General features: G+C 36.6%; 1 protein-coding gene across 2 annotated transcripts in view; it reads right to left on the reverse strand.

Annotated features, from left to right (window-relative positions):
• The window catches only part of LOC119794539 (potassium voltage-gated channel subfamily D member 3-like), a 117,857-nt gene extending 104,748 nt beyond the window's left edge, over positions 1–13,109 (reverse strand). For both annotated transcript variants that reach the window (XM_038302248.1, XM_038302170.1), the window contains exons 1-2: positions 12,764–13,109; positions 9,957–11,123 (exon numbers count right to left, since the gene is read on the reverse strand). In XM_038302248.1, the coding sequence (XP_038158176.1) occupies positions 9,957–11,059 (1,103 nt within the window). In that variant the 5' untranslated portion in view covers positions 11,060–11,123; positions 12,764–13,109. The remainder of the gene's footprint in view (positions 1–9,956; positions 11,124–12,763) is intronic.
• Between the last annotated feature and the right edge of the window lie 4,863 nt (positions 13,110–17,972).

The following is a 17,972-nucleotide window of genomic DNA, read 5'->3' on the forward strand; positions in this document are numbered from 1 at the left end:
GAAATTGCTCAAAGAGCATCTTGGCGTGATTAAGGCATGAATATTTCTAATTCTGACCCACTGCACTCAGTTTGACCCCATGTGGTTCAGAACCACAACAAAACATCCCATTAATTTCATCTGAATGCTCTCTGCTTATAGAAAAGGACAGCAATTTATAACTTCTGATGATTTGTGTGATGCAACATTGCCACTTCAAATACACTTGACTGGTTTCCAGTTCTGCTTCACCTTGGTACAAGGAACCTAAATTATTAACAAAATTATGTACGCTACTCTAAAATCAATTAACAGCCTGAATGCTATCCAACGCTTCACTAATGTTACCGATAATCTTTTATTAAATGTAGATACAGCTTCCAGCATTGAGTTGCCAGAATGCTCTGATTTATTTACCTTCTGAGCCTATCAATGACACAGAAAACATTTAGAACAAACTAACCACACAGAGAATAAACCCCAGAAAATGTTCTAAATGAGCATGTCTGAAAAAGAAAAGAAAAACAGACTTGGCTGTGACAGGAGTTTGCTGAGACCTACCGCTCTGAGCCACAGGGTAAACCTTCAATCATTAGATGGAGCAACAGTTACAATAATACAACATTTTTTTATTCATTGTTTATTTTTGAGTCTGCAGACTACTGTCTCCTTTTTGCACAACTAAAGTAAATGCAAGATTACCTTTAAGATAGGGGTTACTTTATGTGAGAATATAACAAAGGTAAGGGACTCAAATTTAGTTTGATATCTGCAAAAAAACACTTTAGCCTGTGTTATAAAGTAGAATGATGGTGAGACTAACCAGGGCTGCACCTTCTGCAGAACTTCTGTGAACCTCGAGCCCAATTTGTCTGATTTCTCTCCCCTGCGTCTGGCCCTTGGGCCTAGTCCACTTTGTCTAATAGAGATGTTGAGAGGAGAACACAGAGGGGAGAGAGCTAAAAGTCTCTCTGAAGAAAGAAGCAGATTATATATAGCCACTGATTAACGCAGAGATGGGAACATGACCTACATGCATAACAACATTTTCTCTCACTTACTGCTACAGAACAACCCTCCGTCCAGGACCAGGACTCCACAACTGGGAGAACTCTAATTATAACACAGAAGTCGGATTTCAATACACACCTCATTAATATTTTTTTCTCATCATTGGTTTGATAATGTTTTTTAGAGGGGTGAAGGAGACGCTGCACTTTGCCACTGAACTTTTGCATTTAGTGCACCTGTAAAGCAGGTAAAAATGACCACTGTTATCATTTGTGTCTGGATCATACATCAGATTATTCCAGAGATTTCTAACTCCCTTTCACACACAAAGCACGTTTTCTAAAAATAGCTGCTCCACTGGAAGACTCTCAAGGGACAAGGGGGAGAATAGGGAGAAGGAGACAGTAAGAGAGTGAGAGAGTAGGTTTTCTCCGTCCTCATCATCAGATCCTGTCCTCATCATGCCAGTAACCACTGTATCCGGCCGGCTCCGACAGCGTCGGCAGGCAGCCTGGGGGAGTGAACCTTGCTGAGATTGAATCCAGATCTTTTTATCAACCACCTGAGGTTGATTTAACACCCTTTTTCCTGGACAGTGAAAGAGGCTGATTACAGAGTCAGCGCACCCTCCCAGCTCCCTCAGCTGCTGCCCATTACCGGAGCCGCTGCTATACTGTGCCGCTTTGGCTCATACAGACACTGAGAAAACACACAAAGGCAGGAGATGAAGGTCCAGACATGATCAAAGGAGGTCATTATATGTGTGTGTAAATTAATTTTTGCGAAGATTGTGTAACCCCCCTTTTATTAAGACTTTTGTTTTGTATATTAAATGAATAAAAACTGCAAATTTTGGTTGACCGATTATTACTGAAATTTTTGACTACTGAAGTTTTATTTAATATTTTGTTTGCTATGTTCTTCAGTTTTTACGATATTATAGGATATCTATTATTAGATTAAAGTTGCCTTATTAGTTTATTTTGTTTGTGCTTTGTAGTTTATTCTCCTGTTCTTTGTTGATTTTAAAATTCTCTTTAGAAAAAATGTTCCCTTTAGGTATCTTTGTTTTTCTGTTTAGCTTCTTTCAGGCTAAAAACCTAAAGCTCCTTCAGGGTCTTTCACTGATCTAGCTCCAGAGCTAACGTAAGTTTCTGTTCTCGTCTTGAAATATAGGTTATCACTTAATTGAATTTGAGAGTAAACTTACTAGATTACTTGTTTTTTTAAACTGCCAAAAGATAATACCAAAATTTAAACCCTTACTTGTGGTGGAGGTAAATGAAGAACAGCTAGACAAACTTTCATCCACCTCCACCTCAAGTCCGGTCAGCAAGAAATAATCAATGGATTATCATCTAGCCCTAAAACCAATACGTTTGCGGTGATTTAATGAATTTAGAGTTTATCAGTAAAATCAGTAATATTCGTTGCGATTATGGAGTCTTGGAACTGACATTTTTACCATTTTTGCTTTCTCCCCGCTTTACAAGCAAAATCAATGGGAGCTACTAGACACATCATCAATCAACAACAATTATTGAAAGATTCGAGAGGACTTCATTGCAATTTGCGAGAGCTATAGTTAAACTGACAATGACCACGTGCATGGCAGTTGGATATTGTGACATGTACATCAGGTAAAAGTAAAAAAAAAAAAAAAAAGTGTAAATTTATCTTTCCATTTCATAATCCACCACGGACGGGTCTGCGTTGGATTGCCAACTTGAAGGAGGATTTGCCATCAACTTCTGGCCAGAGAAAAAACACGTAGTATGTGGCCAATATTTCAAAGTAGGATGTTTTCAAGATGACTTGGATAGTAACGCGTTGTGACAAACACCAGATACAGCATTGGGACTTGCTCAACCGCTGATACCGCACCGTGATGTCACAAACCTGTAGGTGGCAGTAGTGCTCTTTGACAAACATGGATGCCTCCCGATAACCACATTCAAATGAAAATTACTCTTAATTAAAAACACTTATTTATTGAACGGTATCTAATAATTTCATATTTAAAGTACTTTCAGAAGTTTGAATTCTGAATATGACCGGACTTTACCTTTCAATCTCAGGCTATAGTCACTCCCACACATCCTCTGGCTTATTCTACCACCAGTGTCCAAGCCCCATGGGGGAAGACTACTCTTATCATTTTCCTAAGTTCCTCATCCAAGCAAATGTAAATTTACAGAAACAAAATTTTTTTGCCGGAGCCTGAGCTCCAAAGAACTCATTTAATTTATGTTAATAAAACCCTTCTAATCTCTTCTTTGAGTTTTTTCCAGGTTAAAATGCTAAATAGGTTAATAATGTATAATAATTACAACTTTGTCATTACAAAAGTAAATCTTTCCAGCACCCAAGACACATATCCATTTACTGTAGCACACTTCCATTACACTCATGGTCCTATAGATTACAAAACACCACAAAAGCATACTGGGAAATAACAGAAATTACACAGTGCAATATTCATTTACCTAAATACCTATTACATCTAAAGAGACAGGATTACATTGAGTTAGTTTGCTTATCATTAGTTGTAATAATGTCTATTGTTGCGGTTTAAATACTGCAACCCCCCCACCCACCCCCCCACCCCCCCACCCGCCCCCACCCCCCCCCCACCCCCAATATCAATAGCATAAAAACTGTAATAAAGATCTTATAAGAACAATGTATTTCAGTATTTTATTTTTTACACTACGACTTGGAATTATGGGTAATCCAGAGTGTAGATTAAAACCATAGGCGTTATGTACAATGTGCTAGCGACAATGGATACCCAAAATAGGTACTTAAGCGGATTCCGGAAAAGAAAAAGGAAGGAAGAGCTGCCTGAAGAACGGAAAGAACTTCCCAAAATAAACACGTTCTTTCAAAGAACCGAAGAGGTAGATATGATAATGTTGCTTACGGGCCTAATGTTGTGTCGTTACGCCAATGATTTTCACTTCACAAATACTTTTCTGTAACATTTCCATATGTGGTTAAAAAACACAATATATTTATATATGTAGAGTTTTCAACTTAGAAGTTTTAAAAAATAATGCTTACTGTAGCATGCCATGGATGACTGAGAATCTTCACCAGCTAATTAAAGTATGGACATGAGAGAGGAAGGGATGACATGAAGGAAACAGAGAAAGAGAGAAAGCAGGAAATATAGAAGGCTCTGAACAGTAGGCATCCAGAAAAGCGTCAACACTGTGATTTTTCATTGATGATTTTTTTTTGTAATTCAGTCATCAGTCATTCGATAAATAGTTTAAAACCTAATCTCAAATGTTTAGATTGTTCTAAATAAAACTACCTTGTAATAGTCTTTCAATGAGTGATCCAGTATGACTCTTCACTTCAAGTCAAAAGGCATTTAACATCTTTTTTGGTTTATCATCAAGTTCAAACTTTTACTGATAATTAAATACTGCAATAATGTGGGTATCTTCTTATCTTAAACCATTCATTTGTGAATAATACATTTTCTCAATGTATTGAATCAGTTTAAAAAATTATTAGAGGTCATATAATATATATCCAAATTTCAAACAGGAAATTTATTCAGGAAAATCTAAATCTGATTAGACCCTTTGAGTTTTACAATTACATTTGAAGAGATAACAAAACTAGACACCAGCACATAGCAAAAAGGCATCCTGACTTCAACAAGAGATCTTAACTATTCTGTACTCAAAAATCCATTAGAAAAATTGCGAAGAGCTAATTTGAGTCTAAGGAGAAAACAGCTACAGTCACAATAGAAATGGTTTTCCCTCGTGGCTTTATATGAGCATTGACAGATGGCTTTAAGTGACCTCATCACCTGAACAATGCTCCAGCAACAAGTGAAAGGATCAACGGGCAAAAGTCGGGAGACACCACTGAGCCGTTGCAGAACCTACAAGCTGTTAACTTGCTTTTGCAATTACATACACACTAAAAACCTTTACTGAACATTATAGAGACTGAAATAAATCGAGTGGTGTCTACTTTTACTGAGAAAGCTTTTGAATGGTTTTAATATTGCTGGAGCTTTGCAGTTTCATGGAGTGTAATTTTAAGAGGCTATAAATAACATCCATATTTCAGCAGTATATTACATTGGGTAAATGTGCTATATACATATGTATGAATTTTTAAATCTAACAGTTTATCAGTAACCAAGTATTAAAACAAAAATTTAAAATATCGTAAAACTTGTTGCTACAATAATGATAAGTCAAAAATATTCAGTGGTTGTTATTCTGTTTCTGAGGAACATGAACACCATTGCCACAGTCTGAGCTTATCCTGTCCATGAACTAGGTAGGTGTAAGCAATGGACAAATGAATGTACAGATACAAGGGTGTTAACCAGAATTTTCAAATAATTTTTGCATTCCTGCTTTCTGAAATCTGACAACAGCTTTGTTTAAATGCACAAAATGTAATGAATGGATTAAAACGTATTCAGATTAAAAATGAAAAAGTAACCAGATTTTATCGTTAACAGCTATATATTGATCTATAAATAAGAGCCAACTAATATGACACATTTTTAATCATAACTGATGTCCATGTAAACATAGCTATTGAGAGCACAAACTTTGGGTGGTGGCCAGTTAATTATTATGACAGACTTCCAAGCAAACAAATATTTTGCATAGGTGGAATAATACTTGCTGCTATAAACCTTATGGTTGTTATCGCATGTGCAAAGGAAGTGCATGATCCATGTTAGGGTCTAAGTTCTGTCAGCTTGACTTTTTCTGTTGTTCAAAGCAGAGATTGGGGATTTGGAGTCAACAAGTCTCTATGTCATGTAAACGTTCTGCTCAGCCAACGAGCCAGGCAAGTCCAATCTGCACAGGTTAGTTCACTCTACAGATTGGACTTACATAGTTCAGATGCTGGACAACCTGAAGCCCAAACAGACAATAACAAGAATAAACAAGGAAAAAGTTAACTTATGAATGCTTGTCAAAAGGAGATCCAAAATGAAGTAGAATCAGCAGTTTGGATGTGTCAGTGCCTTTCACGGAAGCCCAGAGAAGGAGAGAATAGATCCTCTCCACAGCAGCAGGGAAGGGAAGGGAATCTGAGGTAATCAACACACCTAGGGCAGGATTAGGAGATGAATCAGGACCAGGGCCGTAACAGTGGAGAAGGGCACCCACCCCACTGTGACCCTGACGGGTTAAGTGGGACAAGATGGATGGATGGAAGGTTTAAAATGTTATCCAATACGTTCCAGGTTTAACTCTTTAGCATGATTTTCTTTGAGATCTTGATGTAAATCAGCATGAAATTATAGCATGAACAAAAAAACTGGATAAGAGTTAAACAGCTATGAATTTAAAAGATTCTTAATAGCAGTGTCCTTGTTTGGTGATGAGGATCATATTGTCCGAGCTGTAGACTCCCAATGCTGCAGGCTTTTGTGTGTCACACATAATGGCTCTGTGCTCAAAACATATTGTTCAGGTTTAAAATTTACATAATGTGTTCACCTTGGCATTTCTGTCTTTTTGTAGCTATGATACAAAAGATAACGCTTGCACAAAAGCCACAATGCCACACACACACACACACACACCCCTACAAACACAAATGTGGTAAAGGTGAAGCAAGCCGTTCAGCTCAGACACATTACACAAACTAAAAAGGGCTAATCTGGTCACAAGTCCAGATTTTCAATGGGTTTTCTTTCTTTTTGTTTTTGATTTGTACAAAAGAACAAAAACACAGGCAAACTGAGCATCTATAAAGAAGTGAAAGCTGTTTTCCACAAGTCTAAAATAATTGATGTAATGCCAGAAAAGAGTTACAGTCTGCCGGTGATACATGTCACCATAACTAGAAGAATATACTTGTTTTAGAAAAAAAGAAGCACTGGCCATTGGATCATTTTGTATCTTGTTAAGGGTCAAATAAGATGGAGTGTGACAGCCCACACATTGTCCTGTCCAGTAGTCTCTGCTAGTCATTTTTTATAATGAACACCACAAAAAAAACATCTTTCTTCTTTTTTCACCTAAAAGGCATTTAAAACACTTTAAAACCTTTATGCAGCAGCAAAACACTAACATAGTACAACTCTTAGTGTAATAATGATCTTCTCAGGGGGTGTGGCTTTGATGTTTATATTTTATCCTCATAAATGTCTTTTGCTCTTACAAGAAGCTCTTGCCGACCTTAACAATCTATACATGTGAGTCAGAGCAAGCAGAGCTCTTGGTTTGCTTTACTTAATAAAACACACTCTGCAGTTTGGCAACATTATCACAAAAGGAGGAATAAGATCAATACTTTTCTATGCCTTAAAAAAAAAAGAGGCTCTTAAGTTGTTGCTTTCTATTTTTCTTTTTTGGTTTTCATCTCAGCATCTGCTTCGAAAGTGGCTTCTTAACCCTTTTAAGAGAGGATTTACAGAAATGTACTCCCGGTTATAAATTGATTTACAGGACATATTTGTAAAATGTACTGAGCAAAGCCACAAACTTTGAATGAAAACCTTGAAAATGTAATGCCCAAAAAAGGTTTTGGTAATTTTAAGAAAATAACCATTTGGTAAATAGCCCAGTATGTGCTACAATGCAACTCTGACTTTTGGCTAAAAAAAAAAAAAAAAAAAAAAAAAAAAAAAAAACTGTATGGAGTAAGCAATTTATTTTCAAGAAAAGCGATGGTTAACTGATGCAGTCTTTATACCAGCTTTGTGCAGTGACAGCAAGGTTAACTGTGGTTGCAGCCAGAACTAGCTAGCTGTTAGGTGCAATAACATTTGCCATAAATGAAGAAAAATGGATTGACTATATTTTTATTGAGGTAATGTTTGAAGGAAATGACTTAATTGTCAGGAGACTGCATTACATGTTTACTCTCTTTTTACTCTTATTTCACCTCGAAAGTTCACATGGATCAGTGCCTGAGTTCTTTTGGTGCATATGTTCATTTAATTAACATTAATGGCTGGTTTGAAGTTTTTGACAAATTGTTAAACACATGCAAAGCATTACATTTGTTTGCCACACATGAAATAACATCAACAATTATCTTCATGTGAAACAAGCAGTTTCTACAAGGGAGTTAAAGGAACTGTTAATGGTATGTCTGAAAGGTAAGCTTATAACAAGAGACACTATATACAACTTAACTTTGTTTTTATTGTTTTAATATATTATTTTAAATTTTTTTAATATGTATTTTATGTTGTGGCCGTAACTTTTGGGTGTTAAGTGAGTCTAATGTTTTTTTGTATTTCATATAAAATAACTATGATTAAATATGAATATTTGCATTGATTTTACAGATGTACCAAGTTACATTTACTTTTAGAAACAAAATTACTTTTAGGTGAAGTTGTACTTTTCCTTAAATTTACTTAAAGGCACACTATGTAACTTTCATGTCTAGTGCCCTTAGTGGCCACAAGCGGCGCTGTACTGTTGAAAAAGTCAACAGTCAGCCGGCCAGCTTCTGTGTCTTATGATTGGGGGCTGCACTAGACATCTAGGTTCAACTCAGAGGACATGGGAAACTTTGCTGTATTCTGGAGAGCAACGCGAGGACAGGCTGGACCGCACCATGTGGCATGGAGGACAAGCGGCGGAGCTCCAGTGAAGAGCTCCGTTATTCCAGGTCACATGACCTGGTCAACCCCGTTGTGTCTTCTCCCAACCTACATAGGAGGTATTTTAAGAGGGGAGCCCCGCTCATAGCGCTGTATATTGGCCTGAGGAAAATAACTCATGTTATGTCTTTCATCATGTCTTTCGGTCACAAAGTCAGTGGTGTGTCATTAGGAATACAGCTACCCTTACTTAATTAAAATCTCTGAGTGGTTAATGGGAATAAAAAAATACAAAGCTTTGGTTACTCACCCACCACAAGTAGCTTGAGCTATTTGAGGTACAGTGAATATTGTCAGCAGGAGTTCTTTACCCTGTCTCGAAGGACCCAGTCCAGGTAAACCGGGTCCTTAGGGGATGCAGCAGCTGAAATCGGATACAGCTATAAACTCTGGGCATCTGGGGACAGGGAAGTCTGGGAGTCTTCACTTGTCCAGGAAAAGTATAATTTATTTATTTATTTGTGTTTTTGCATCTATTTTACTCTCTAAAATACCAGAATTTGGACTTGATGTCTGTCTCCTGCTTCTTTTCTAAACAATGCTTCTGAGGTTATGATTGAACAATTGCTCAGTACTTGAATATTCAGAGAATTATCATTTCTTTATATTACTCCCTTTCTTAGAGATGATGCCAAGCCAAACTATTGAAACCCTTTTCATGGACTATAAATTCACCTTGCCATTTATGTCACAGATTCTGAGCGAGCAGGAGGGAGCGATTAGGAGCAGTGAGAAATCATTATAAAGGTGACCGGGCATTCTCAGGGGACACCACCTTCAGACATACAGAGGAGAACTCTCACTTTGTAATGCAGTTCAGCTGCTTCCACAGAAAGCAGCTTTACACAAAATTCAGCGGAAAAAAAGACAATGCACCACAGCAAAAAGGATAAATTGTTGTTAATATTTCAAAGATTTACATTTTGTTTTTAAGCCAACTAATTGAATGCAAGGAAAAAAAGTATGATGAACAGAATTCATTTTAGATATCATCTGGTAAAAGGGCCAACACCAACTTTAGTAGCATCTTTTCAATATGAACATATTTAGAGTGTACTCAACCAGTGCCTTGTTATATAAAACAAACAAAACCCCACAAGTGTTTATCCTGATGGATACATGCTAAACTGCTCCAGATAAGTCACACTGACAGTCTCCAATAAGCTGTGAAGTACTAAAGCATGGAGGCAGGCTGCCTCAGCTCTCATTTAAAAGTCAAAGTAGTTTTCATAAATTATTCAATCTGTTGAAAAACTCCAAACAAACTCATCTAGTGAGTTTATTTAGCTCATAGTTATTGGATTACTTAAACAAACATAAACACAATGTACATATATGTTGTACTCACCCTAAGGTAGTCATGGTGACAATGGTATACCAAAATGAAGCTGGGATGCTGGTAAACTTGGTGGAGCTGGAGCCCTTCTCGGCATAAAACATGACGGTGGCAAAGATGATGATGGCCATGGTGAGAGAGAAAAGGAGAAAGCCTAGCTCTGAGGCACAGCTCTTCAACGTATAGCCAAGGATCCGAAGGCCCTGGGAGTGGCGGGAGAACTTGAAGATGCGGAACACTCGGAACACACGCAGCGTCACAAAGGCACCACTCACGTCCTCATTGTTTGTCATCACAAGCCCAATGTAGTATGGCAAAATGGCCACCACATCAATGATACTCATCACAGAGCGCATGAAACGGTAACGGCTGGGTGCAGCAAACAGGCGTAGCAGGTACTCCACAGTGAATATCATGACACAGGCAGTGTCTATGCAGAAAAATGCCACAGTGTAGCGTTCGCCACATGGCATGTCTTTTTGGTTGGTTGTAGAACCACAGGGCACCGTCTCCACCACGTTGGTGATGACTGAGATGGCAATGAAGAAGCCGGTGACATAGTAGAAGACCAGGGCCAGGGTAGAGGTATGGGGATTCTCAAAGGCGCGCCACATGGTCTCTCTGAAGTTCAAATTGGGCAGCTTCAAGTCTTTGTTTTCCTCCTGGTCATCCTGCAGCCGCTCCAAGTTCTCCCTTTTTCTGTCCTTGTACTCTTCATAGCAGCAGTCACCTATGATCTCAGGTATAATGCCGAAGAATGTCAGCTCCTCATCGTAGGCTGATATACACTCATGACGGGGATAGTGGAGCTTTCCTGTTCGGTAGAAGTTGAGGATGCTTCTAAAGGCATCAGGGTCTCGGTCAAAGAAGTACTCCTTGGTTTCCTCATTGTAGAAGAAGTCCTTCTCTGAGCTGCCCAAAAGCGTGTCAGGGTATCGATCCAAAGTTGTTCTCCATGTTTGAAAACGGCGGCCGCTGACATTAAGGACGATCAGCTCATCTTGTTTTTTGCTATTGTCTGTCGGAGCAATGGGCATGGGGCAGCTAGCCACAGGCATCCACCCGATGGCCGCAGCCCTAGCAAAAGGAAGCCATGCTGCTACTCCTGTTGCCATTACAAAGCAGAAGGTTGGTCTAAGGCTTCCTTTAGACGTCACTGCTCTTAGAAGGAACTTGCATCTAAGGAAGATTTGTGCAAAAAAAAAAGACAAATGTCAAAATTAGCAGCTGATAAAAAAATGACTGCCAGTGATTGCTTGCTGCTATAAAGTCAGATAAAATGTTTTGCTACTGAGTTCACCATTGTTCAAATCAAACAGAAAAAGATAAAATAATATTAAGCCACTTTGACAGACATAAACGATGATCTGTAAAATAACTTATCAAAACTATATCAGCTATAATAACCCATAACAACCAAGATGTGTAATCATTTCTTAATTAGTGAAGTGAGATACTGTAAGTTAGCGATATAAGGTAATTCATAAAAAGATATATTTTAAGTGACTGACAGAATCAACTGATACTGTGAAAGAAATTCACATTTACACCTACAAAAGTTACATGTTCTTAATTGTACCTCCCATACTTGTGATGTTTTTTTAGAACACTTCTAAATGAGAAAATATGGTTTTGTTAAAATTTTAAATATAAAACATATTTCATATAATTGGAACCCTTATTGAATGATTTAGCTATTTCTACGACTGCAAACTCAAATTTGAACATGAGTAGAATATCTTATAAATCAAAGCTGTGTATCATACAAGAGCCCTGAGCTTTTTTGAGAACAAAAACATTTTGATAGATGTTAATCCTTTATTAAACAGCACAAATTTTTCATCCAAATGCGCACAGATTTAGCCGTACAAAATGTGTTATCTATATGCATTCATACAATAAACATATTTTTCCTCATCTTTTTATTTGTGTCAGGTAGACTCCAGTGACAGCTGATGGAAATCTGTCAAGTCATTAGTCCTCTGCATTACTATATAGGTCACATCAACCATTTCTTTAGTTTCTTAGTTAAAAACATAATTGGTGTTATATGTAATATTCTGAATTACTAAAAACTGGAATTGTATATGAAATCCATACAACATGTGAGCTTCACCGTGTATAAAACTTATATTAAAAATATATTTATCAAAAATGTATTTATTAAAACAGATATTTATCTAAGCATGTACCACAATAAAGGATCCAACATAAGGTGGACATTTTTTAAATTATTATTATTGCTCGTTTCTTTTTTTATATATATTAAGTCAATTTAGTTTTTTATATATGTGCATAATCTTATTATAAAGAAAATGGCTATGGGCAATGTGACAAACAGTTATGGTTAAAAAAAAGAAAATCAAAAATAGGTAGAGCCAATGGTCTGATTTTCCTGCAGCTTTGACTTCGAATGTAAACATTAAAATTAACATTATATATAGTTTGGAAAGTTTTCTAGTCAAACTGTGAATGAGAAATGAACCATATACCTGATGCACGTCCTTTCAATTGAGAAGCTCACAAAAACTGAATCAAACCTGTTGAATATAAACTACAAAATAACCCGTTTAAGAAAAAGCTGCAGCAACGTGATTATTTATTTTTATTTTATTTAGCATTCATTTTATACATGCAGATTATAACTTTATCCAAAACTGATTTCAGATTTGTCATGTCAGCTGATGTGTTTATTTAAATTGGCACGCGTTTCCTTCCAAGAAGCCTCCAAATAATAACTTCTCCAACAATTTTTGAATATTCTCATCCAAAGCATATTTTAAATTTGACAATTTCCAGAACAAATGTAAGATACTCACCAAATCAGCGATGAACTTTCCCGTCAAAGCCAGATCATCAAGGTTTTTTTTTAATGAACACAGAGTCTGTAGGAGTCAGAGCGACAGAGGACGGGAGCCCGCATCCATCCAGCGAGCAGCGCGTCTCCTCCAGGATAGATGGATCGACAGCCTTCCAAAGCGGCACAATCGGAGCTGGGAATCCTCAGAGAAAAAAATAAAACGGCTCGATCCGAGATACTGTGAGTGTTACCTGGCGGATTCTACATGGTGACTCCTTTGTTCTCTCGTCAGTGTTTGGAAAGTGAAATGTGATGGAGAGGAGGCGCGCGCTTCCTTCGCTCCTGCTGAATAATGTGCGCCTCACTCACTGAGCCAGCTCTGTGTCAGTCCTCCTTCTCCTCTCTGCCTCATTTTACTCATCTCTAACAGACCAAGCTGTCACTCAACGTAGCTATACGACATCATCTTAGTGTTACCTTTATTCGATTAGAAGTATTGAATAGATATACTATATAATATATACATATTCAAGGGTCAAAGATCAAGTGGTGAGCTGATAAGATCACGTGCAAAGCAAACCTGGCAAATAACTTTAAATCTTAAGAGAATCTGTAAAAAACAGATGTTAATAGGGATGTTATAAGTAATTAATATTGAAGCTTTATGTAAGTAGAGTAGCTTGTAAAATCTAAAAAATTTTAACTCTAAAATACTCCAGGCTGCTATGGATTCATTTTTCTCCCTTTTTGCTTTGATGTTGTTTATCTTAAAATGCAGCAGGACTGTTGAGAGGTCTGTGAGATAATGATAGTTAACACTAGAAATCCTCTGCTGCATCTGATCTTTGAGACTCACTCTGGGCAAGGATTGATAACAAGGAAAACCGGCATAGCTCATACAGCTTTTGATGGTTAGATAGACGGACAGACAACATGACAGACATGCAATTTAAATTATCTATCTTTGAAAGCCAAGTTATTTTCCAAAATGTAAAGTAACTAAGAATTTGGCATAAACTCTTTGGGAACATCGACATGAATTGGAAAATGCATGGCTAAGCATTGTGTCCCTTTTGGTCAACAGTAGTTTTGCCCTTGAATCTCTCTGATAGAGTTTTATTTTCTCTCTTTCTTACTGCTGAATTATGAACACCGACCTTCACAGAGGCAAGTAAGGCCTGCAGTGCTCTGTTCTGGGTTGTTTTGTGACCTCCTGGATGAGTCATGAATGCCATGAATCAGGTGGGTTTGTGTGTGGTGAAACTGAATCAACAAATGTTGATCACACATTTCTCGATTTAAATACAGAGATTATTATATAATTTTACATAGGTCAGGTCTTTTTTTCTTTTCTATTAGACTATCATACAGACATTCATGTTTGTGTTTGCTGAAGTTGTTTTTGATGTTAAAATCTGTTTTTTTTATACATGATTTAAAATATTGCCGTGTGACAATCAAACAAAATACAAGAAAGTTGTGAGATGGCATGTACTTTTTCACAGCACAATTCCTAAGAAGGTATCCACTTAGGAGGGTTGTGTATTATTAGACATATGTGACTGCAGGGTTCCTTATGATTCAAATTAAATCTGCAATAAACGATAAGAAATCCCATAGAAAGCCCTAAAACTGATCATTTAATGGAATTCTAATGTTTTTCTTAACAACTTTATGAAACACTATTTATCCAGTAAAATGAAACTTAATAGAGATCAAACTAGAACATCAGCGGTTATTTTCTGAAATTGTAATATTCTAACAAATGAATCTTAGATAATAAATGTGAGTCTGCCAGGTCCTTGCATTCAAAGAGCCCCTGCCATAATCCACACAAGAGTCACAAAATCATGCACTTTAAAGTGGTACCTTGAAGTTAGCTGCAAGGTCGTTCATTGTAATTTTTAACTGCCAATGATTTGGTGGTAATTAAGAGAAAAGCAAAAGAGAAGCAAATTTTGATCTCAGTGTAGATCTCACCAGGAAGGATAATTTTTTTAACAGGTTTCTAAATGCCATACAATTTGCACAACATGTAGAAGAACAGCGCATTCCTTGTTCGGTACATGTTCAAATGCTAATTTGTGCAAATAATACATACCTGCTTACATAAGTGCCCTCTACAATGATTTATATTCATAGTAGGAGTGTGTTAAGAGGTTTAAAGTATGTTCATCTTTTATTACAACATCATTTTGCAATGATAGATTTTAAATAACAATCCCACCTTGTATTAAGAATATTTTATCAGTGGAGAAATAAAAAAAGATAATTGTTTGCGTGCATTGCACTAATACATTTATTTTATATATTTATATAAAGAATTAAAACAAATTCACAACACAATTTGCTGAACTTGAGCCAGCGCAAACAGGTGGGTTTGGATATTTAAAGGAAGGCAGGTCAAGGGTTGTTGTGCAGCCACAGCAAATACTCAGTCCCTTCTAGTTTTCAGCCAACAGTTTGGACCAACCAAAGTCAGTTTAGCTTCCGGTCTTATCAGATGCTCAGAATGATAGAGTGGAGTTAAATTATCCAAACATTTTAAAATAATCACAAATATCTTGAAAAAGAATCCTGTAGCTGACTGGAAGCAAGTTCAGTGAAGCCAACACTGGGAATACTGTATGTGTATGCATAATGAGCTGCACCCTTCTGAACTATCTGCAGGCGATGACTGGAGACCTGATTGACCCCAGAATGCAAAGAATAGCAGGAATCCAAACAACATGTAATGAAGGGTATGAAAGGCAAACTCTAGAGCAACATAAGTTAGAGAATATCTGTCAAGATTCTCAGTCATCCAGTTATAATTCCCCTGATATAATTTTTCTAAGATGTTATTTGTTTCAATATAAATTTTTTCAAGGACTATCTTTATTTTGACAAAAAGCTATTGAAAACAGGCCTATACTTTGTCATTTTTCTTTGGAATGGGCTTTGCCTTTTTTAAACAATGGCTGAACAGCAGCATGTTTAAAAAGCTTGAGACACAGCCTGAGGACATTTTATAATTCCTAATAAATAAGGTCCTACTGGTCCTTCTGGTAAATTTGGAGGAAAACCAACAAGTTGACAATTAGAGGATCTTACCTTATGCACAAGATCAGACAGATCATTGACCGAAACAAGTTCAAAGATCTAAAAAAAAAAGAGAGTAAGCTGAGTTTATAGAAGAATAAACAATTAAACCAGAATTGGTTGAGTCTCTAATAGCAGATATCTTATAAACAGAAGCATTTTGCAAGCTGGAACATAAATTAAAAACAATTACTGCATTACTAGTTTTAATAGGACTTAGAAGGCTATTTAAAATATTAAGCAGAACTTGAACTGTGCCTATTTTAAGATATCAAGTTTGGTCATATACTCCTGCACAACTTACTATTATTTAATAAGTTGCCCAACATTTAATCAGAATCAATCAACCAATCAATCAATCATGTTTTTGAAGCTTTGTTTCATAAACAAAGCATTAGGCTTTTTTTTTCTGTTTATGAAGTAATTACGCACATGAAAATGACTCAACTGGTATACAGGTTCATAAATGCATGCATCACTTAAAATGTTTCTAGACAAAACAGACAATATTAGGGCCCATAAAAAAAATCTAATTTCTTTCAAATAAAAAAATGCAATTTATTATCATAATGGAAATACCATGCATAACACAATACAACTGTATTTGAGACAAAAGTAATTAAAGAAATGGATGGCTTTGAAGACCCCAAATGATGTTTACTGGATAAATAGCAGAAGGAAAGTGATTGTTCATAGAAAGTCATAAAATCCTGTGGGCAGTTTGTTATAAGTCACGTAAGAGGCATAGCAGATATGTAAAAAAAAAAAACTACGTTTTTGGAATATATTCAAACTGAAATGTCTAATGGAAGACAAACTACATATGAACATGACATTGCTGCTGTGAGGAGCATCATACTGTGAGGAGGCTCTTCTTCAGAGTTGATGTGTGATGGACAAACTTCCAACTTTAAGTCCAGACTTAAATGTGGATATAGCCTTTCATTTTGTAAAAAGGAATAAAAATATATATCAATTATCCTTTTTATAATCTTATTTGAAATGCTGCAAGTTGTGTCATTTGAGCTCGGAACATTATGAAATGTACAAACTTCATATTCCTGTAATAAAAGTTCTGATTCACAGCTGTGTCAACAATGAAACAACAACCAAGAAACAAACTAATCTAAGCCTCATTTTAAAATCTTTATTGTCTAGGCGGTGATAAGATCCTAATGCAATACAGTAATTGGCGGTTACTCTCTATATTTCTGACAGATCTGGTAAAAATATTTTACATTTTAAGGTTCTTTCAAGCAGTTGCTGGAACACTGCAAGAATTCCAATGTGCTGCAACTTCCTTTTCTACAAAAAAGCATAAGATTTAACCAGATCTTGAAATCCAACTCCTCATATAATTTCTAAAACATGGCTTCTTCATGAGGCTTTGAACCAAGTGGGGAGTAGAAATCAAAGGAAACCCTGTAGAGCCCAGTCAGCAGTGAGGAAGATGCAATGGGCCTCACTGGCTCCTTTAGTCTAACACTTCAATCCCAGGCAGCTCAGTGTCTACAGAGACACCTCAGGGGACCACTGTGGCTGGAAGAGGAGGGTCTTTGAATGGAGGGCCTTGTATGTGGCCAGCAGACGTAGGAGAGAAAAAGAGAGAGGAAAGCGAGGCTGTGTCCCCTCAGTGTGCAGACAGACGGGGTATTGATGGACCCATGAATGTTTAGATGTTTGGATAAAACTTTTAAACATATTAAAAAAATATTATTTAAATAACGGTATGGGTTTTTTTTTTCTTTTTTTTTTAACTTACTAAATATAACTTTTTGTTTGTACTTCCTCTCACTTCACAGTGGAGAAATGAAAACACTTTTGTCTTATTTTCCCTGTAAATCTGTAAATCCGAGTCTTCTCTGAAGTGCAACAATTTGTTATTTTATAGAAAAGGAGTTTTTCCGTCCCTTGATATATAAACCCAATCTGACACCATTTCATTAAAGCAGCAGTTATGACTCACAAATTCACACTTCCCCAACATTCATTCTTACATCACTGCCTGCCCTCCTTTCCACTGACACAAAGAGAAAGACAATTATAAGATGCAACCAAAAGTAAAATTAACCAGCATTACATTTTGCAACATTATCATTTTATCCTATTTCTTTAAGCACGTCACCTCAAAATGCCTTTCTATGTGC

Source organism: Cyprinodon tularosa, unplaced genomic scaffold (genome assembly GCF_016077235.1).
Source record: "Cyprinodon tularosa strain WSP-4 unplaced genomic scaffold, ASM1607723v1 ctg10, whole genome shotgun sequence".
NCBI lineage: Eukaryota > Metazoa > Chordata > Actinopteri > Cyprinodontiformes > Cyprinodontidae > Cyprinodon > Cyprinodon tularosa.